Raw genomic sequence first — 22,483 nt, forward strand, 5'->3', positions numbered from 1 at the left:
GGGTCCTCAGGGTCCAGGACCACTTGGGAAGTGACGCAGTGCAAAGGAGAGTGATGGGACTACTGTCGTTATAGGTTATCTTGTTAGTTTCTACAGAGGCCTGGGCAAGACTCCTCATGATGTGGGGATGCTCAAGCTGCTGGGATGCCCACAGGTTCTGTTTGTAGCATGCCTTCCCAAGCCACCTCTAGGTCCTGCAGATGTCTGGATCCTTATCCTCTGCCTCCAGAGACTGGCCCCTCACCTTCCCTCTTCTGGGATCCTGGGCCCTGCCCCATGTGCCTCAGGCCAACTGTCCTCTGTTCTAAGTTACCCGTGGCATGTGTGTGCTTCTGAAGTGTCATCAGTGAAAACAGAACACAGTATAGCCACAGCACCTTCCACTGCCCAACAGCCAGACCGTGACATTGGATGAAGTGACCCCAACTGGACAGGAAGAGAGGATCCCCAGTCCCTTCCTGGGACCAGAAACAGAGCCAGAGCCAAGAATGAGGGCTAACATTTCTAGTTCATCAGCAGGGCATTGCTTTCTCAGACAGATAGCCATTGCTGGAAACAGCCCCACCGCGGCTGGCATCTTCAGGAACTGTCAGACACATTAGTGGTTTTGCCAAGTGTTCTGTGTGTTGTGTGTCTGCGGGGTTGAGGGTTCTAAGTTAACTAGACAGAGGCAGCTGGCTCTGTAGTGCCTGGGCTAGGAGGCAGGGGTACTGTGTTAGCGAGGAGCAGGTGTCTAGTACTACCCTCCTCTGATAGCCAAGGAGCCTGAATCAGCAAACCATGGAGGGTGTGAAGAAAACTTGCATATGGGGCTGCAGAGATGGCTCAGTAGTTAAAGAGCAGTTGCTGTTTTTCCAGGGAACCCAGGCTTCATTTCTAGCATTCACATGGTAGCTCAAAACAGTCTGTAAACTCCAGTTTTAGGGGAGCCAATGCCCTCTTCTAGCCTCCACTGGCAACAGACATGCAATTGGTATACAGACGTGCATGCAGGTAAAACACCCAAATCTTAACCGAAAAAAAAGATTAGAAAGGTGCCAGCTACAAGGAAAGTGGGAGCCCTCCATGTCAGCATGGTCAAGCTCAAAAGGACAGACTGACCTAGGTGACATGTCTTGACCTTCCCATCTTGCAGATTCCTCGATATCTCTACCCCTGTTCTAGCCTGGGTCCTCTAACTCATGTCCTTGTGCACAGTGGGCCCTCTTTAATACCTCCCCAAGCATGCAGCCTCCTGGGCCTTGGCCCTGGCTACTGTCTTTCACGTTAAATGAATTTTGCTTAAGCAGCCTTGTTGCTCAGAAATGTTTGAAAGAAGACTGAAATGGTTTTATCAGAGATCAGTTTGATGGCTGGCACCTGCTCCATGCTGGTGTGTAGAATTGACACATGCGTGTTGTGAGGACACCCTGGCCCCATGTTTCCACATTGGCCTTGGGATAGACTTTGCCTTTTCTGCCATATGACCTTGTTTGGTATCTCTTTGTCCCGTGGTCATTGAGGGCTGCCGAGGTGCAACACCCTGAACATGGAAGAGGAGGGTTCCAGGCGCCATCCCTTTCTAGACCTGGCAGAGGTATGCTGGGCACCTTGGAAGATAGAGTCGGAGCTTCTTCCTTTGCTTAAATCTCTTGTTCCTCCTCTGGATTGTGAGAGTGTCAGGGTACCCAAGCAACCAAGAATCTCTGTACCATGCATATAAGGGGCCTGGAAAGCCACCCTATCCAGAGCTGGCCTAACTTGGAGTGGGGTACAAGGCTGGGGGTAGGGCAGGCTGTGTGACCTCCTAACTCTCCTAAAGAAGCAGCTTGGGTTGCAGGATGCACTGGACGGTTTTTTAGCTGAGTGTTCGTGGGTGATACTGTCCCTTTTACCCAATGTCATTGCCCATGGCTTGTGCTTGCAAGTGGTATATTAGGACATTCTAGGAAAAGTCTGTTACTGTGGCATCAAGATCAAGGAAGTGCCCTGCTACCTCAGGTCAGATGTCTGTGCCTTCCTGAGCTCTGGTCCCTAGTTGCCCGCCATGAGATGCTCAGAGCTAGCCTGCAGCCTGTCATTTATTGACCTTGGTGAAGTTATAAACTGAGGCATAATGGCTGTGCTTAGGAGGATGTTTTAGCAACAGCTTTCCAAGACTATCTCAGGATCAGTCTTGGGCCCCGTACTGGACCTGCCAGGGCAGGCAGCAACATCTCGTTAATATACACTTTAAGGGGATAATTGAATGGAGGCCAGCTGGCCAGGCACATCCCTGTGGACATCTCTTTGAGCACTGGAACAGCCTCAGCCTGTAGAAAGCAGAAGTCAGCAGTGTGTCCCAGTCTTCCTACTGCCTGCCACCAGAGCCTGAGTGATAACAAGTGGGCTGCTGGGCACTCACACCACCTCCTAAGCCCCAAGTCACTGAACTGACAGTGCCAGGAGAAGTAGGGAATTTGGGTTGCCTGTGTGGGCGGCAACTTGGAGTGTGCTTTGTTTTCATCCAGCTAGGCCCTAGGGACAAGCTTGAGAGGGAGTCCTAAGCTACATGCTTTTACTCTGATAATTAATTCAAGAGAATGGCCTGCCTGCTGAGGTGCGGGCAGCACATGAGGGGGTGCAGGCTCACTTAGACATAGGAAAAAAAGACCACAGGAGCAGCAGGGTACTTGTGAGCCCCCGCTCCCAGCCCCAGCCTATGGTTTGAGATCCAAGTGGAACCCCCTCCAGAAGGATCTGGCCCCACTGCCCCACTCTGCCTTCCCACAGGGATCAGCTCCTAGACCCGGTGAGAATGCTATCCATCATTCAGGAGGAGCAGCCTCAAGGGTCTGTAGCATCAAGCTGCTGAGGATAGGTGCTGGGATGACCAGGTAGCTCCTCGGAGATGTACAGAGCTCACCAACCTCTAGGGGCTTGACGTCCCTCTTGGGAGCTTATATCCTGCAGTCCATTCCTAGGGGCAGCTGCATGCATGTTAAGTGCCCTGCGTGGTCCAGACTGAATGTGTAACAATGCTGTATTTCTGGGGAACATTGATGGTTGATTCCTCCGGGAGAAAAGGGGTCCCCTGTGCAGCTGGTTCTCCAGGGACTCCTGAGGTCAGGACTCGCCCATGTTGTCGAACACTGTCCTCAGCATAACAGCCGTCATCTTCATCAGAATAGTGTGACTGTTTGAAAGACACCCTGATATGGGCTTGTTACTGTCAATAGATTTTCATAAGAGGTAGGAAAGTCGCTGGACTTTCATCTGAGATTCTGGCTCCTCCCTCTTGCACCTCCTGGACAGTTAGATATAATTCTTCCCTAGTTGTATATGGCCTTTAGTCTTGGAAAGTTCTAGAGTATAGACTGTGGGAGCTTAACTGAAGAGAAACTCCATTTATGCAACTATGGAGACATCATCTTTTATGCTGGGTATTATAGCTGATTTGGGATCACCCAGACAGACTCCTGTAGGCAGCACCTACTGTAAGTAAGCCCGGTCAACTCATTGGCTCCCCAGGGTGAACTTAGGTGAAATCATACTTTGTCACTGGCGCCTTATAAGGAGGGATAGATGGTTATGTTTCCCCAGGGAAGAAATTCTCAGAACACCTGGTGACCCAGCATACCCTGCCGCCTAATGGGTCATGAGCCGATGGGATCTGCCCCTTGCACTGTCCTTCTGCTATGCTATGCCACAGAATGATTTGGGTATTCTAAGTGTATTTAGGCCAGACAGTTGGACAAAACCCTTAGAAGGAGAGCCTTTATGCCTCCTTACCCAGGCTCAGCTTCATCTTGGTCCTTAGGACCAGATCAGCGTCTTCCTATAGGGCACAGTAACTGTTCTCCATGCTGGGAGCAAGGTCATTTGTTACCCTTGAGAGAGATGTGCTGGAAGTGGAGGTGGGGGTTCATGCTCTTGGGGCACTGGATGGTAGTCAGATCCATGGCAGAATCTAGTCTGTGAAGATGATTGGAAGGGCATCCAGGGTTCTGATTGATGGCTCCGGGTGCCTGGGTTTGAATCTAGTCTCTAGGTGGCAGGGACCAGCCAGAACAGCTGGTATGCCTGGCTGTGGTCCAAAAGACCCATGCTCACATAGTCACTGTGGCTGTACAGTGACATAGAAGCTGGATTTGGAGGCCTGGGCCAGATCTTGTCTTGGAGATTGTCTTAGTTATCGTTTACTATTGCTGTGAAGAGACATCATGACCATGGAAACTCTCATCGAGAAATCATTTAATTGAAGGTGGCTGCTTTACAGTTTCAGAGGTTCAGTCCATTATCATCAGGAAGGGGAGCATGGTGGCCTGCAGGCAGACGTGGTACTGGAGCTGAGAGTAGTCCATCTTGCTGGCAACAGGAAAGTCAACTGACTGTCACACTGAGGGACGCTTGAGCCAAAGAGACCTCAAAACCCATCCCCACAGTGACACACTTCCTCCAACAAGGCCACACCTTCTAATAGTGCCACTCCCTTTGGGGGCCATTTTCTTTCAAACCACCACAGAGATCATCTCTGACCTTGAAGTCTAGAGTGCTGGGGAGGGGCGTGTCTGGGAAGTGTCTCAGGAGGCAGGAGATGTAAGGTCTGACAGGAGCCACTCTGGTGATATGTGATGATGCTTGCAGCCCCTCAAGGACCCTCCTCCTCCTCAGCCCACCTTCTCATTCTGCCTTTACCTGCCTTGGCACTGTCTCAGCACAGCATATATGAGGGCCGACTCTCCTGAGCCCATCTCGACATCTATGCCAGGTACCCTCTCCCACCTTCTAAAGTGACCAGGCCAGCTCTGATCTCCCCTTGGGTGTCAGATCTGAGGCATGTGGTGGTCACAGAGGTCCCTGACAGGAAGCACTTATCCCTGTGGCTGCAGAACTGACTGCTACATGCTTGAGGTTGAGACTGAATAGTGAATTCTTCTCACACAGTCTTGGGGGTGCATAGTGTGTCAAACTCTTTCCTTCCTGAGAAAAAAAATCTGATTATCTGATTATCTTTCCCGGCCTTCAAGAATGCAGCTTCTGGACCCCTGACCAGCCAGCCCAGCCACCAGCCTGTCTTTGTTACCAGCATCCACCACCTTCTCTCACTCTCTACTCCTGAAGAGGACTCTTGGGATTTCCTGGGAGTCCCAGGGTCATTCCCATGGAAACTGTTACCCAAATCACTTCTTGCTGTCTGTTTGTGGTAATATGCCTTCATATCATGGAGAAAGTCTCTTCAGTTTAAGAACAGGAGCATCTACTGCCATTCCCTGCCCTATGCATGGGGGAATTATTTATAACTCACTTATCTGAGCCATCATTTTGCTCTGACACACTAGAGACCCCATGATCTTAGATCCTGTGTGGAGGTAAGCTGTCTTCCCCAGGCAGGGGGAGACAAGGCTACCCACCTGCTGCCATTACCCTCACCTCAGAGGTCCCTGCCTGTTTCCACCCCATCTCTTAGATCACTCTTTCTGTGTCTCTGTCTCTGGTCCCATCCCCCCATGTCTGTCCCTCTCTGCCTCTATACATCCTCCGAGAGAGTAGGGACCACCTGTCTGTTGTGGTGTATGAATGGGATGGGCAGTGGTGGCCTGACTGTTTTGTGGCCTTGCCCTTTGGGAGTTCATCTGAGTGACCAGTCATCTTTGAATATTGTAGCAGTCAGGAGAAAGTCAAACTATTCAGACAGTGTTGCTGAAAAATTAAGGCGCAGGGATCACAAGTATGGCCACCACTTCCCTAATATGGTTTATCAGACACAACAGTCCTGGGTGCGAATGATTGGCATGGGCATTTGGGTAGAGCTTGGTGCATGTTTCCATATCAAAGAAGGGCAGTACGTCTGGATAATACAGGTTCCAGGGACACCAGTGCTGCTAGACCAGCCCTATACCTGTGCCTGGCCTATCACTTGAAGATTGAGGCCTTGATTCTTGGAGTCTAACATTCTTGAGGTTGGGCTTGGAGAGGGCAGGTGCACAGTGTTTTCCCACTAGTGTGCACGAGATAGGGCCCTGATCTGGGGTGGTTCTGACAGAGCTGAGTGTCTAGGTGGACAGAGGCCAGGCCAGGAGGACTGGAGGAAGAGGTGAGTTGGGCCACTGGGGCAGCAGGGCAGCAGGTCCAGCCAGGATCAACAGGCTGCAGAGGCAGAGCAGGCGTGGGGCAAAGGAAGGACTTCGAGTCTGGGGCTTGCCCATCAGAAAGCGTAGAGTTCCCCTTCCATCCTATGTCTACCTCCCATGACCCTGGGTCAACCATACACTCATGGGTCCAGAACCTTCTGGAATAGCCACCCCACATCCTACTAAAGGGTCCATATTCATAGGTGTTGCCTGTAAGAGCTTCTCAATGCCCTTGATAAATGGGATTATGATTCTGTCTCAGACCCTCTACCTCACTCCCTTGTTATGGTCTTGGTCCCTGGGGATGTGCAGTGACCCACAGCCTGCCACTGTACTTGCTGTCACTCTGATGGTGTTGGGAAAGTTACAGTGTCTGTGTGCAGGCTTTGTGTCTGCTGAGCTCTCTCTTGGTGATATCTGTGGCATGGCTGTCGAGGAGCATTGGCAGGGCAGGGCCAGGGAAGCTGCTAGAGGGAACTTAACTGTGGACACTTTGACATGGGTTCTGGGAGGGCCTAAGCAGCCATTCTATCAGCACCCTGCTAGCCACTACTTCTTTCTTCCAACTGCTGAAGTTCAAGTTAAGGGTGAGGATTAAAGAAGCCACTTTGGACTGAGAGGCCTTGGCTCTGGGTGCCTCTCACCTCCCATAAACATTCTAACCCTTGCACATCTACAGTCAGTGGTGGTACATGTTCCATGTGGCCTCCACAGTGGCTATAGGGATCTGTCCCCAGTGGAGAGGTGAGGGACACAGCCTGAGCTCGAGGGCACCTTGGGAAAACTTGATGGACTTGGGCAAGTAGGTACCAGTTCTGCAGATAGCAAATAGGGACAGCCTGGTGCTAAGCCTGAAGAGCATTGCACACACATCCCCAGCTATGCTTATGTGCCTCAGTGTAAGTGTGCAGATGCAGGCTGTGGTGTGCACAGCCTCTGCTATGTCATGTTTATATGGTATGGTCATGTAGCATGGTGTCTATATACAACATGCCCTATTTATATATGTGTGCATGTTGTGGTCTCTGTATACATGTGCTTTTGTGTGAGTATACATGTGGCTTATGGTATGCAAAAGTTTGTGTGCACAAAGCATGGTCTGGATATGTCTGGGTGCATTTGTATGTAGGCAGTACAATGTGGGTATATGCATAGGTATGTATGTGCATCCCATCTATGAGCCTGTTGCATCCATGAAAGACTGGTATAAGCTACATGTGAACATGTGCGTGTATCTCTATGGGTACCTACAAAGACCATTGGGCAGATTGGGCTGGCTTTGTGGTTCTTCTGTGTCTCTGAAACATGTCGAACATGTTTATTCAAGGCTCCCTATATGTTCCCATGTGACTCCGGAGATGCCACTATGCCTAGAGCACTAGAAGGTCAGTACCATCTTGCTGGCTGTCTTTCTGTGGTGTCCTCACTCTTTTATTCTGAGACACCATCCCAAACATGTAAGCCCGGGACAAGGGTGTCCTCAGGAATCTCCCTGAGATCTGTAGGTCTCACTGCATATGGAGCTGTCTGAAAGCTTAGCTGGACCCAGGCAGAGAAATGGTTCTGAAACCAAGGTCCCTGCAAGCAATGCAGGGCCATTGAACCTGTCTTCATGCTTCCTGGCTCCTCAGCTTGTCTGTTCTCCTAGTGACAAAGCATGCCTTTCCTTGCCCTCTGCAGGGGTCTAACCACTGGCTGTGTGATGAACCAGGTCTTTCCAGAGAGGGACAAGGCTTGTGGTCTGCTGATCTAGCCCTTGCCATCTTCTGCTCCAGCTACTTATCTAGGTGGGTAGCAGACCAGCATGGCCCATCTTACTCCGTTTTTGAAAAATCTCCCCCTCATGCTTATCATGCAGGGATAATCCACAGCTGGTCTGCAGAATTAGGCTTTGTGATCTGTGGCACACACTTAATTGACTCAGTAGTAGTTGGAATGTGAGAGAGAATTTGATACTGGGATTTAATTGAGACTTGATTTTATTCCATCTCAAACATTGAGATGGATTCTCCATCGGATCTTAAGAACATTTTTTTCCCTGCACTTTTTAATCTTTGTACTATGTGTCTATAGAATTGGGGATAAAACTAAACATTAGTAGCTTAATTTGTGAGCACTGTGCAGGGCTGATGGTTTAGTTGTCTTCATTTTGAAGTTGAGGTCTTGTGCAGGGTAGGGACATGGAGACACCTGACTTAGATTGGTCCTGGCCACATCCAAACTTCAAATGCCACCAGGCTTACATGGAGTCCCAAGTTGGTTCTGTCTAAGGATCCTCTGATACAGGGACAAATGGGACACAATCAGGGCCTTTAGGCCTGGCTAGATCTTCTACACTGTGATATGGGCAATAGTTAGGATAGGTAAGTCAGGTCAATAGCACTTTGTGTTATTTTGAGCAGATTAACACTTCACCCTATCAGGGCCAGCCCAGGTTGAACCCTTCCTGCAACTTTGAGGTCCAAGGCATATGAAAGTGAGAGCCCAAAAGAACAACTCACTTCTGGTGCATGTCACTCACGGGAACTGACTTAGGTCAGTGACACGGGGGCCAGGAAAGGATGGTCGTGTGGGCTCCTCTGGTAGGGAACCACCTCCATGTCACCAAATCTGGAGTTTGGTCATGATTGTGCACAAAGCAGTCTGTACACACAGTCGGCATATTTGCCCTCAGCTGCACCTAGGTGACCACTGTTTCGACCACGTGATTCATTTCTCATATCCTCAAAGTCTCAGATCTTTCCTGTTGTGGCCCCCTGGGGTCCCTGCCCTGATAACTGACTTGTGAGGTGGAATAGTGGAAATGCCTATACAGGGAACACAGGTGTTTTAGGAGTCATGAGAAATGCTGTCTAAGGGCGTGTTCCCTGTGCGCAAACTCATCCACTCCCCAGCTGCACGTTTTAGAAGGGTGCTGCAAGGTATGCATGTGACACCCAGACGTGACCTTCTTTTGTGGCCTCTCCTTTGAGTTCCCAGCAGTTAGCAAGTCATGACAGATTTGCAAAGCCTGGACCTCAGCCACTACTCCCTGCTCACATGCCTAAGCCGGATATTCTGTGCTGTTGGCTGGCATCCTCTACTGAGTAGCCTGTCCTTGTCTCCAGAACCAGCTCTGTCTCAGCCTAAAGAGCCACTAAGTCTTTGCTCCTGATTGTAATGATGTGGGTGCCTGAGAGCATTAGTGGAAATTGGCTTCCCTGTAACCAAAAAACTGTCACCACCTTCCAGTGTCCCTGGAGACCCAGCAGGCTCACAGTAGATCCCTAGCCCTGCTAGTCTGGGCCAAGGACATGCCTGATGAATCTGCAGGCTTTCTCTTGAGCCATATGGCCCCCAACTCTCCCTTGTCACAGATGAGGAAAATATATAAAATATGTATATATATATATATATATATATATATATGTGTGTGTGTGTGTGTGTGTGTGTGTGTGTGTGTGTGTGTGTGTGTGTATACATATTATACATTATATATTATATATAATAAAGTGGTTTCCCTGCAATCCTGTGTTCCTCCCTATTGGTCTTCCCAGGCCCATGGCCTCTATGTCCCCTTTGCTGTTTGAACAACCTGTGGGTTTCATGGTGCTGTCTACACATTTTGGAGTAGATCTGAGCTGGGGTCAGCAGCCATGCCCAACATACAGTGGGCCAAGGACCAGAATCTTATCCAAATTGTGAACCATGGGCTGACCTGGGAACTCCAGAAGGGTCATGGGTGCCATGTCTCTCCTTACTGGCCCTACTTGATCTCCATCTTCTGAATGACAGTGAATCCCACAGCCAGATAAAGCTGGCTGACACAGGCTCTTGGGCCTCCCTGGCCTCTTAACTCACCTTGTTTTCATTCTAATCCAAACATGGAGCTGACATTTATGATTGTTAAATGCCACCCTCTCACGCTGCACCTGTCAGAATCACTTTGAATCTTTATTCTGACATCCATCATATACTATATCCTCTCAGATATATGTCAGAGCCCTGTGGGACTAAACAGCTTCTTGGTGTGTGCCCCAGGTGGAGGGGCACTGCACGAGAGAACCAGAGACCTTGCTTCTTACTGATGCCCAGGGCTCTCTGCTGACCTGCCCTGGAACCCCTGTCTACTGGCTGCTGAGGACTAGCCTTGTCACCCTATCTGGAACCGATGGCCTTGGCTATGTCCACATAAAATCGTGAAAAAGATGTGGGAGCTGTCCTGCCTTCCTCATCCAGCATTTGGACAGGTCTGCAAAATTTATCTTTAGGACACTCGGTTCCCTTTATTGACCTGGCCCTAGCCTGCTGGTCTGAGGGATGGCTGGGCATTTGAATGGGACCTGTCCTGTGCCCTGTTCTCCAGTCTGCTGTTCCCTGGACCTGGCTATATCCTCTGGGCAGATTGTGTATCTCTCAGAAAACAGGAAATGGCTGGGGTGGATGAACATCCATGGGTATGTGGCCTTCACTGTTGTTCCTGCCTGTGGCCACCATGATCCTAGAGACTTAGGAGGTCAGAGAGCTGAATGTGGCTCTGGGAATCTCTGTGTAGCGGTATCCACAATGGCCTTTGTCTTGTTGCAGCATTGGTGACATGCCTGTGTATGACATGATCTGAGAGAAGTGTTTCTTCTGGATGTATAGACACAGGAGAAGAAGGACAGGGCAGGCCTGGTTTGGAAGTCTAGAGAAAGTGTAGCCATTGTCTCCCTTAGACCAGTGTCATCACTGGGACCCTCCCCCCCATTCAGTATTGGGCTGATGTCTGAACCCAACCTGTGCAATGTAGGACCAGATCCAGATCATAGTCTGTGTGGTATGGAACCAATGCTGGGATTCCAGCATATTGGAGCGTCAGATTCCAATAGACCACTGTGCAGTGTCAGCTCTTGCCTTGAGGAAGTCCCAGGATTTGATTCAGCTGTCATCAGCACCCAGCAGAGAACAGAACATGTGTGTTTATCATACAACTGTGCCAAGGCCTCATCCCAGTGCTGAGCTGGCAAGCAGAGCTGACATCAGAGCAGGCATCGAGATACACCAATGCCCACTATCCCTGCTTGCTGGTGAAGGGCATGAGTGGGCTGTGGCCCAAGGCCTAGCCCTGCAGAAACCCCTTGCACCTGAAGACCAGGAACTGAAAGTTCAGTGCACTCAATAGTCAAGTTTGCTTATATCTCTTGCTAAAAGGAACACAATCCTGCATGGAGCTTCCCAGAGATCCTCAGCTCAGAGACCACACAGGGCAAACAGGACAGGCTGGCCCACGTGAAAGAAGGCCTGTATGGAGGATGCTTTCTTAAAGAGACAACTGGGGTCCTGAGTGGACAGGCCCTTACCCCTGCTCCAGATGACTCAGGTCTGTAGGCCCTAACCTGGCTGTGCAAATCACAACTCTTCTGAGCCCAGATTCTCCACCTACCCACTATGTGGAGAGGAGGTAGAGATCTTTCTTTGTCAGTACAGACACAGAGAGAAGTGGTATGATTGAGAGTGTCCATCTGTCAAACACTGCAGGGGCAGGGGTGATATTACCATGGAATTCCTATGTAGGACGGTGTGGAGGTGGTTGGCTGTATTATATGGACAGCCACACTCTCACGTGGTGGAAGGTCTTGTTGCCTGTATGGAAGGGTGACTTAGGTACATGTTGAACATGTTGAGTGAAGTCAGCTGATCATGGAGGGAATTTCTTGCCACAGTTATATGCACCTGAGTGCAAATAGAGCCTGGTACGTTGTTAGGATTGGGCTTATCCTTGGGGATGAAGGGACACTTCCTGGTCATGTGATTCTTGCCTAATTGTGTTGTCTCTTTCTCCAGTGACAGGACACCTCAGAGTTTTGGTATCCACAGTCCTTCCCACTCTTGCTCTTTGCAGACAGGTGCATGTGCATGACCCCTTGACCATCCCACATGGCCTTGAAGATCCTGCTGATAGGGAAATGGAAATAGGGCCCAGGGTGCTGCTGCTCCTGGCCCAGGGCAGACTTTCCCAGTGTCCAGGAGCCACCATAGCTGTAAGATGTCATTGGCTTTATAGTATTCCCCCATCTTCAAAACCCTTGTTGGGACAGACCCTAGCTGGACAGCTCTAGACACCTGTCCAGGCTTTGCCCAGAAAATCCCTATGCACTATGGTGACCCAGAGACTATCAGCCTTGGCCAGAGTCATGGTGTGTAGGTCAAGTTGGGCAGGAATAGCAAAGTGGCTGGAGCTGGTCTGCTGATCCTACTTTAAAGAGGAACATGGGGTGGTACCCACATGGCTGCCCATACAGGCATGCGGTGGCAAGCACAAGAAGGAAACCACTTCTTTCTTGTGTGCTGCAGAGTTTGCTGTCTGCTTCCTGCCAGTATGTCCCTCAGCTCCCATCAGGCCTGGTGCTCTGGTTCTGGGATCAGTGCTAGAGCCGATTGGTTGTTCCAGGTGCTCCTCCTGCCCTGCCCCCCATCTCCTCACTTGTCTGTGCATCGGTTTGCATGTGCCTGCTCCTTAACAACAGCATGTAATTCAGGGTGTGATTGGGTAGCACGAGTCAAAACTCGCAGCTTGAGGAAGGCAGCTCTAGGTGGGGCCTTGCGTTCTGCTTGAGAAGGAAGGCATAGGCATTTGCAGGAGGGGTGGCTTAGAGTCCTCTGGGAGGCCCCAGCTGCCCCATCCTTCCTGTGAATGTGACCGATCCATTCTTCCAACATGAACTTGGCACTCCAGCCAGGTGCTGTCAGCATCCTGCCTGGATATGAGCAGCTGAATGTAGCCACTTTGGACAGTTCCTCCCAGTCCTGCCTTGCCATTGGCCTTGCTGGGCTGCTGGAGCTGAGCCACCCTGCCCTGTGTGTGATACCTGCTATAACCAGGCTCTGGGTTAGGCTGGGGAATCCAGGCAACAAGGCTGATACAGTGCAGGAACCAGTTGCCTGGAGTAAGGGTGTTTAGGTGATAGTAGCAAAAGGATCCTTGTGGTAAAGAAGGACACCCTGAGTGGAAGGAACTACTGCTAAGAAGCCCCTGAGAGCTACCTACCCATTGGTTAGCAATCAAATGGCCACTCTTGCGTGTGCTGGTCCCACGTTCTTTCTAATGTCTGTCCATGTGACCCTGTGTTATTTCCTGCTGACACCTGTATGGCACTCATCCAGGTGGGTGGGATTCTCACATCCAGCATCTCTGTGATGTGCCCTGTAGCAGGAAGGAGCTCCAAAGGGTGGGATACCATGTGCGGTGAGGTCTCCTAGTACCCACAGAAGGCAGCAAGTAGAAGGTGTTCACTGTGTGCTGAGTGGATGGAAGATCCTGATGATGAGTGAGTGACATATCCCAGGGTTTCTGTGAATGGGGCCTAAAGAGGCTGTGAAGCTGCATGGTAGAGGGGCCTTGGGCTAACCATCCCAGGATGAATGTGGCAGCACCAGCCCAGGCTGAGGGATGCCCTCTGTCCTCCTACAAGGTGGCCAGTTTTTCATTTTTATGGTCCACTGTGAGCATCACGCTATCTTTATTGGACAACATTGCTCTTTAGTACTTATTGGTTTGGCCATGCAGTGACAGCTTAGACTATAGGGGTTTATTTCCCACGGGGATTCCCTCTCCTGAGGTGAGGTTGTGGCTTTGGAGAAACAAGTCCCTTCTTCTAGGGTTAATCCAGGGCCACGTGTGCCTATCCCAATGTACCTGTGTGTCCACATAGAACGATGCCTAGAACATGCGCAGCTGAGTGTGCCCATGTGTACCTGTGTACATGGGAACTGACATGTAGTTCAACATGTGAACCTGAGTGCAGCTGAGCACACCTTGTGTATCTTTGTATTTACACAGGAACATATATAAAGCATGTGTCTAGCTGAGTGGCCCCTGTGTATACACATGCTTACCTTGGCATATCAGTGTAGCCTATGTGCTCCCAAATGCAGATGAGTAAACACATATGAAACTCTACATGAGCACACCTGTTAGCCTGTGTGCACGTGAGTATAGTTGAATGTTCTTATTTGAGTTTGTGTGTGCACATGGACACATCCATATAACCTATGTACAACTAGGTTAACTGTAGGTAGGTGTACATGTGGGAACTTGTGTTTACCTGTGTATACGTGAGTATCCATATAGCACATGGCATCTTTGCAAATCTGTGCCCATATGGAATGCATGTTCTCACTTGAATATCTCCCGTGTATACCTGTATAGTCTTCCCCATATCTGCCAGCCAGGCATGCAGCTTGTAACATCTGTGTTGTGTGTCTGTGTGTCCTCTTATGTGTGTCCATGTGTATTAGTATCTACAGGCATTCAGGAATACATAACTTGGTCCCTGACTATCCTGGCTTCTGTGCCCAGGTGGGGATGATATTTTTCCTTGTAATATGATAACCTGTACACTGTTGGTTACCCCATTTTGTGGCCCCAAGATAGCCCATCCTTTGGGTAGTGTGCTGATATATTGGGATGCAGGCTGCAGGGCTTGGCTTGATTTGGGGACCCTGTGCTCTGGGCAGCTCGTTTTTCTGTGAAATCCAAGTGTGTGGAGGAGGAGCAGGAGGGAGCACCTTACTCCCTAATTCTGAGATTTCATTTCCGTGTGTGTCGGAGATGGCCGCATTTAATTTCCTGTCCGTTGGGATAGGCTGACTGGAATCTCTGGCAGAGCATACAGAAGATGGGTTGCTGGCTGTCACAGAGAGCTCTCTCCACATCTCTTTGGCTGAGGCAGTTGTGGTAGACCCTTCTCTAGATGGGTGCTGGGTGGGCTTCAGGGTGTGAGTCTCCAGACGGTGGCCACTCAGCTTGTGGTTATTTCTTCCTTGCAGGTCAGCTGGCCGCTGGAACCTGTGAGATTGTGACCCTAGACCGGGACAGCAGCCAGCCACGAAGGACGATCGCCCGGCAGACAGCACGCTGTGCATGCAGAAAGGGGCAGATTGCAGGCACCACTCGAGCCCGGCCTGCTTGTGTGGACGGTAAGAGCTCCCAGCCTTCCGGTGACACTTCAGGGTACCAAGCCCAGTCTTGGAGTGCTTCTGTGCCAGCAAGCATCACTCTGAAGGAGATTTCTTCAGAGTGCTCTGAGGCCAATACCTTGAGGTGTATTCCTAGGGTCAGAACTCTGGGCAATCTTTCATTAGGCTGGCATATCTGGTGTGATATCCATGGGCAGCATGTCCTGTGCACATGGGGGTGGCCACTGACTACATGCTTCCGGGTATTAAAAACCTGAAGTCTCCAACCAGATGTGGTTCCTGTTCTCAACCCACAAAGATGTTCATTTTAACAAGCTGGGCCGCATCAGTGTGATAATTGTTCCCCAAAGCCAGGAAGGCTCTTGAGAAAGGCATCAGCAGAACCTGGGGCATGGTCAGAATAGGGCTGACATTATCCTGAGCTAGATTCCCAGATGGTAACCACTGTAGCTCTCAGATCTGGCTAGGTACCTGGCCAGGCTCTATTTTGTCCAAGACTTAGGCAAGAGGTTCAGACCTTGGATTCCCTGTGTAACTTGGGGTTAAGAGTTAGCTCTACTCTGACTGGGGTCCTGCCCTCCGCTGGAGACCCAAGGGTATAGTAAGGAATCATCCTAGGCTTACTGAACCCTGACCTCCCTCAGCATCTTCCATAGACCCCCATGGCTGTGGGTACCCCATACTCCTGCTGCCAACTTGGAAAGGTTGAAGACTGTCTATAAAACTCAGGAAAGTGCAGAATGAGGCTGAGCATGTTGACCAAGGCAGATGGTGGTGGAGCAACCATAAGCTCCTGGTTCATTGCTATCCTTATACACGGCTAGGGAGGGGGGTCTAAGGATTGAGTTCTGTGCAGCCTAGTTTCCAAGGGGCGTGCATCTTAATCCCTGTGGGCAGAGAGGAAGCAGCCTCTTGGTAACATAGATTGATTTTCTGGGACCAGGTTGGGGTGGCACGGAGCCACAGCGTTTCCTCTTCTCTCGCTCACTCCATCAGCCAGGGGAGATGGGGTCTGGACTGATGCTGATTGAATCTGGATCTGCCCAACTGAAACCAAATCCCTGCCCCTCCCCCAGCAGTCCTCCTGGTGCCTTAGGAGCCTGAGTCCCAGAGACTCAAATTAAAAACCTCACCATTTTCAAGGGAGGCCAAACAAATTAGTTTGCTTGAGCTTTCTGCACAGTGGGCATTTTTTGGGGCTGCCTTCTAATTTAATTTTTGCTTTTCTGTTTCCTTGCCCTGTGTGCATAATAAGTTTCCTGGTATGCTGTTGTGTCTGCTGAAGACAGTTTGGGCCATGGTAGCCCAGCTGACATTGAGCACCCGTGATGTTTAGGCTGGATTGGTCTATGCTGACCCCGAATTCAGGAGCAAAAGTGGTAGCCTATGGCTGCTGCTGGGTAGTCACATGTTCTCTTGCTGGCTGACTTTATAGCTATTGATAAATTTGCTCACATACTCATTCATTCATTCATTCATTCATTCATTCATTCATTCATACAAATGAGGTACATCAGGTGTAGGCAGATATAAGGGAGATCAAATCTCAAAGCACCTAGGCCATAGCCCTCACCCCCAACATACACACAATGCTGTTAGTAGTGGGGTTGCCTCACCTGAGCAAGGATGTATCCCTGAGGGAGTATTTGAGTGGGGTCTTGAGGGATGAAGAAATCACCATTAAAGCGCCTTCCTGTGGAAAGATGGAGCTGATGATGAGACTGACTTCAGAGGTGTGCTCTTCCCTGGCCTTGAGTCCGAGCTGAAGCAGTTTTGCAGAAACCAGTCTCCAGCATCATGACCCAGTGCACCAGCAGGCATTGATCCACTGCACAGAATACACAAGAAAAGAGAGCTGAAAGCAATGGGGTCACCTGCCCCAGGGCTTCCCATTTTAACACAAATATCAACAGCAGACCTAACCTTAGGACTGTGCTTTGTGGGCTACGGAGCCAGCCCCAGCAACACTGGCTGTGTCAGTTGTTGCTCTGCGTTACCCCACATGGTCCTACCCCCTTCATGGTGCTGCCTGTGGGCTGAGACTCTCCGCAGAACACTGTCCACGCTCCCTCTGGTCAAAGCAAAGGCCTCCTTCCCCTGTGCGGAGTTCTCATGAGATTCTTTTGGAAAGAAAGCATGGCTGTTAGGTGTCCGTGGGCAGAGGACGAAGAAGAGATGCTTGATTGCTTTGGAAGGGAAATGCCCACGGTACTAAAGTTCATCCAAGAGCAATGATCATAGCTGTCCCATCGAGACTCAAGGAAGCTCTCCTGAGATCCTTGAGGGAGGGCAGACTGGGGTGGACTTGGAAGCAGTCCCAGCAGGAGGAGAGTTCCCTCAACTGCAGACAGGTACCCCATAATTGTCTGATCTCTTTTCTATGTGTGGCCAATGTCATTCCCTTCAGGACGCTTTCAAGGTGCCTGCATGGCTGATGTTGATGACTCTGTCACCTGCCTGGATGAATGTGCCAGTCTGCACTTCCTAGTAGGAATAGCAGAATGGTCTGGGAGGCAAAGCAGATCCAAGGTTCTGGCTCAGAGCTCCATCTTCATCTCTTCTCGCCACCCAGAGTTCATGAACAAAACCCACATCTTCCTGAAGTGATGGGGACAGCAGCTCCGCAGTCTCAAGCTCTGAGAGCTACCCAAGACACCACGTGCTCCATGATACCCATTTGGGGACAATACACAAGACTTGCACACAAGAGGCAATGGGGAACTGTGCTGGGAAGTAGGGAAAGGGAGACATGTCTGCAGAACTGGTCCACGTGAAGAAGGCTGCTATGTTTCTGGGTCAGGATAGGGCCCCTGATCTTGGGAGTTGATCCAGAAAAGCTGAGGGAGCAAGTGACCTCAACCCTTAGAAATGGACAAGGGATTGAGAATGCAGAAATCAGCCCTCGGAGAATGGCGAAATCAGCCCTTGGGTAGGTACAGTTAGCTTATTTCCCACTAGGTTGTCAGAGACCCTCCTGAGAGGTCTTTCAACATGTGTCACCAGGGCAACCAGATCGCCACATGCTGGAGAGTCACGTCAGACCCCTACCTCACACCCCTACCTCACACCCCTACCTCACACTCCTACCTCACACCCCTATCTCAACCCTTACTTCACACCCCTATCTCACAGCCCTACCTCACACCCCTACCTCACACCCCTATCTCACACCCCTACCTCACACCCCTACCTCACACCCTTACCTCACACCCCTACCTCACACCCCATCTCACACCCCTACCTCACACCCCTACCTCACACCCTTACCTCACACCCCTACCTCACACCCCATCTCACACCCTTACCTCACACCCCTACCTCACACCCCTACCTCACACCCCTACCTCACACCCCTACCTCACACCCCTATCTCACACCCCTACCTCACACCCCTGTCTCACACCCCTACCTCACACCCTTACCTTACACCCCTACCTCACACCCCATCTCACACCCCTACCTCACACCCCTACCTCACACCCCATCTCACACCCTTACCTCACACCCCATCTCACACCCCTATCTCACACCCCTACCTCACACCCCTATCTCACACCTCTACCTCACACCCCTATCTCACACCCCTACCTCACACCCCTACCTCACACCCCTGTCTCACACCCCTACCTCACACCCCTACCTCACACCCCGCACAAGCATCCGAGTGGATGTGAGGAGCAAAAACTGTTCACCCCTCAGAAGATCAGTAAATCTTCATGGTCTTGACTTTGGCTAAAGAGTCCGAGATAGGACCATCCAAACAATAGCCATAAAAGAAAAGAAAAGAAACTGGACTTCCCTGAAGCACAAAAATCCTCTTCATCCAATTATCCTGTCGTGAAAGCGAAAATCCCACGTGTGAAATGACTGAAGGGTTAAAGGTGCTTGCTTACGGCAGCTGGAGTCTGAGGCCCGGGACCCATATGAGAGAAGGAGAGACCCAGCTCCTCAAGATGTTCCCTGACCTCCATACTTATGCCATGGCATGAGCTCCCCCAAACACACACACACACACACACACACACACACACACACACATCAGTAAGTAAATATAATTTAAAAAAAAAAAACAAAAACAACTTTCAGGAGAAAAGGCCAGGGATATGACTCAGCAGGTAAAGGTACATGCTGCTAAGACTCACATCCTGAGTTTGATCCCTAGGACCCAGATGGTGGAAGGAGAGAAACAATGTTATAGGTTGTCCTCAGACCTCCACATCCATCCCATGGCACCTGCAAGCACACACAAGATGATGGATGGATGGATGGATGGATGGATGGATGGATGGATGGATGGATGGGTGGATGGATGGATGGGTGGGTGGGTGGATGGATAGGTAGATGGATGGATGGATGGAATGGATGGGTGGGTGGGTGGGTGGGTGGATGGATAGGTGGATGGATGGATGGATGGATGGATGGATGGATGGATGGATGGATGGATGGAATGGATGGGTGGGTGGGTGGATGGATAGGTGGGTGGATGGATGGATGGATGGATGGATGGATGGATAGATAGATAGATAGATAGATAGATAGATAGATAGATAGATAGATAGATGGATGGATGTAATAAAGGAAAAAAATAAAATGAAAAATTCCATGAATGTGAGAAAAATTTCATGACTGCTCATGAGTTCCTTAAATGTTTAACACAGAGTCACATTATGAACACAAAGCCTGCAAAAGGAACACAGGCATGCACACAGATATCCAGAGCTTCAGGAATGGTAGTAGCTGACAAATGGACAAGGTAGAGTGTCCATCATGGCCCCAGGGAATAAGAAGACTGTGGCTATCTGCAGTAGCTAACCAAGCCAGGCCATGTTGAAGCTGTGGGGCGGGTGAAAGAAGCCGCTCCCCAGAGACTGTACACTGAGCCTGTTGCTGTGAAATGGACTGCAGACGTTCAGAGATGATGATTCCTGGTGGTCAGACTATGGAGAGGTGTTTCCTTGGATGACAAAATCAGCCTGCCTTGGCCAGGCTAGGCCTGCTTCAGCAATGGTCAGTCAGCCGTGGTCAGTCGGGGTGCCTGCAGGGGCCCTGCCCTGTCAGAGGCTGTGGAAGGACCATATTTGTCACCTCAACATCTCCTTTGTGGAGAGACACAACCAGATTCTGGATGGGCTTTCACTTGACAGCTCTGTGGTTTTTCTCAGAACTGTTGTCATAGCTCCCAGCTAGCCTGTGGGTCTGGTCGTGACCAGCATCTCCCCACATGGACCTCTGTTTCATAGTGTAGGTTTTGGCTGCCGACATAAACAACCTAGGGCTCCTCAGTTTGTCATGTTTACACAGGCAGTGACTAAATCCGGTGACATCTAGCCATGCCTGAGGTAGGCTGTGCTGTAAACTCCTAGAAACTGAGAGATAGTTAGGAAAGGCTTACTAGACTCCACCTTCCAAGCACAATCATCGTGCCTGATGATCAGCCTGGTCCTGGTGGAGCTTGGGTCCCTCTCTGCATCAGGACCTGGTCAGCTCTGAGCAAGCTGTGACTGGCATCTGGAAGGGATGTGACCCAAGGAGAGTCTCAGTTCCTTGGATATGAACTTTCCCTGGGTCCACCAAGGGGACTACTTGACAGGAACATAGTCTAGTGGCTTGCCCAGCTTCAGTTGTGGTCACAGGGTTCGATGGCCACCACATTGATAACCTTTTATGCTTACTCACAGTCCAGCACTTATATAGAGATCATTTAGGCTCAATGTACTTTGGATCCTTCCAGATCTTACTGTTCTCAATGTCAGAAACATGGCACAGCAACCCAGTGGCTGTCTAATATTTGTGCAGAGCTGAGAGGATAGACCCCAGGACTCTTGCTTGAGACTTGGGCTCCCTTGAATGTGTCCACTGCAGAAGGCCCTGCCCTATCTCTGTGGAACCCTGATCTGGGTAAAGAAAAAGAAGCCATAGAGTGCAGAGGGCCTTTGCTTGTGTCTCCAGTAAGCAGCTTGAGATGCTGGGAAATTGCTGGCAAGTGTGGGCCTGAGTATGCTTAATTTTCAACATGGTAACTCCAGACATGGTTGCCTGGCAACCACGGAGGAAGAAGGGACAGGCAGGCAGTCTCCTTGCTCAAGTCCCTTCCATTCATGAAGGAACAGGGTCTCTGTGTCATCCAACTGTATCTTTTCTCAAACGTTCCCCAGGGCCAAGTGTCACACCATGAGCTTGTTGGTGGCAATGGGATGGGGTTGGAGACACAGCTCCACACTGCTTCCTGTAGTGTTCCAGGAAGCTCTGTTCAGAGACCTCCACTCAGGAGAAGCCAGGATTCCTGGCTCTGCTGCAGAGAAGAATTTCAGGACATAGTGGTATGAGGGAGAGCTGGAATTCATTAAGAACAGGGTTGACTTAGATTTAGCAAGGAGGGTGACTAGAACAGCATGCAAGGAATGAAGAGTAAAACACTCTGTGGGTGTGGGTGTTGCAAGAGAGGGTGACAGAAAGATGTCTAATTGTCTTTTCAGTAGCCGCACGGACAAGTACATCACAGAAGGTGGCTAAGGAGTTTAAATGAGGCCATAGGAAGGGTCCTCGCTTAGACAGCTGGGAACACACTGGATCACAAGGGTTGTGGGGAATAAAGGTGCCTTTACACTAAACAGAATTTACTTTATTTCTGACAGTTTCAGAAAACAAATCTGGAAAAAAGACTAAGGCTGTGTTCAGGTTCATACAAGCTTGGGCTTCACACATGAATATTTGGTATTTTAGCATTTTCATTTGGAAATATATATATGGTCATATAGCTATGAAAGATCATATATTATATGAAGTTCATATATATATGAAATATATATTCAAAAACTGAACAACTAGGTATATGAATGTTATTTGCTTTATTAAAAATATATTAGAAACATTAGCCAAACGAATGGAAGCACATGAATTATGAACCAAAGGCTGTGGAGCCCCCAGCTGGATCAGGCCCTCTGGATAAGTGAGACAATTGAATAGCTTGAACTGTTTGGGAGGCATCCAGGCTGCGACCGGGACCTGTCCTTAGTGCATGAACTGGCTGTTTGGAACCTTGGGCTTACACAGGGACACTTTGCTCAGCCTGAAAGGAGGGGACTGGACCTGCCTGTACTGAATCCACCAGGTTTGAATGAATCCCCAGGGGAGTCTTGGCCCTGGAGGATATGGGAATGGAGGGGAGGGAATGGGGGGAAGGTGAGGGTGGAGGCGGGAGTGGGGAGGACAGGGGAACCCATGGCTGATGTGTAAAGCTAAAACACAAATATAATAATAAAAATTAATTAATTAATTAATTTAAAATATATATTAGAAACAGAAAAGAAGGAATATTCTCTCTATGCTGGCAGCCTTCACAGCAAATGTTAGCTGTATTGGAAGTCTGGATTCTCAGCTGGCAAGAAACTTCAGCCAGACTCTGAGTGAGGGGCTCTTTTTCCCTTCATGTCCCTAGAATCCTTCTTATC

The 22,483-nt window shown here is 49.9% G+C and overlaps 1 protein-coding gene across 8 annotated transcripts in view; it reads left to right on the top strand.

The window, feature by feature from the left end:
• Positions 1 to 22,483, top strand: part of Tafa5 (TAFA chemokine like family member 5) — a 210,780-nt gene that overhangs the window by 122,339 nt on the left and 65,958 nt on the right. For all 8 annotated transcript variants that reach the window (XR_004946760.1, XR_004946759.1, XR_004946758.1 and 5 more), the window contains exon 2: positions 14,883 to 15,032. Coding sequence is in view for 5 of the 8 variants with exons in the window: in XM_036207793.1 (XP_036063686.1) it covers positions 14,883 to 15,032 (150 nt within the window). In the remaining 3 variants the exon portion in view is untranslated. The remainder of the gene's footprint in view (positions 1 to 14,882; positions 15,033 to 22,483) is intronic.

Source organism: Onychomys torridus, chromosome 16 (assembly GCF_903995425.1).
Source record: "Onychomys torridus chromosome 16, mOncTor1.1, whole genome shotgun sequence".
Classification (NCBI taxonomy): Eukaryota; Metazoa; Chordata; class Mammalia; order Rodentia; family Cricetidae; genus Onychomys; species Onychomys torridus.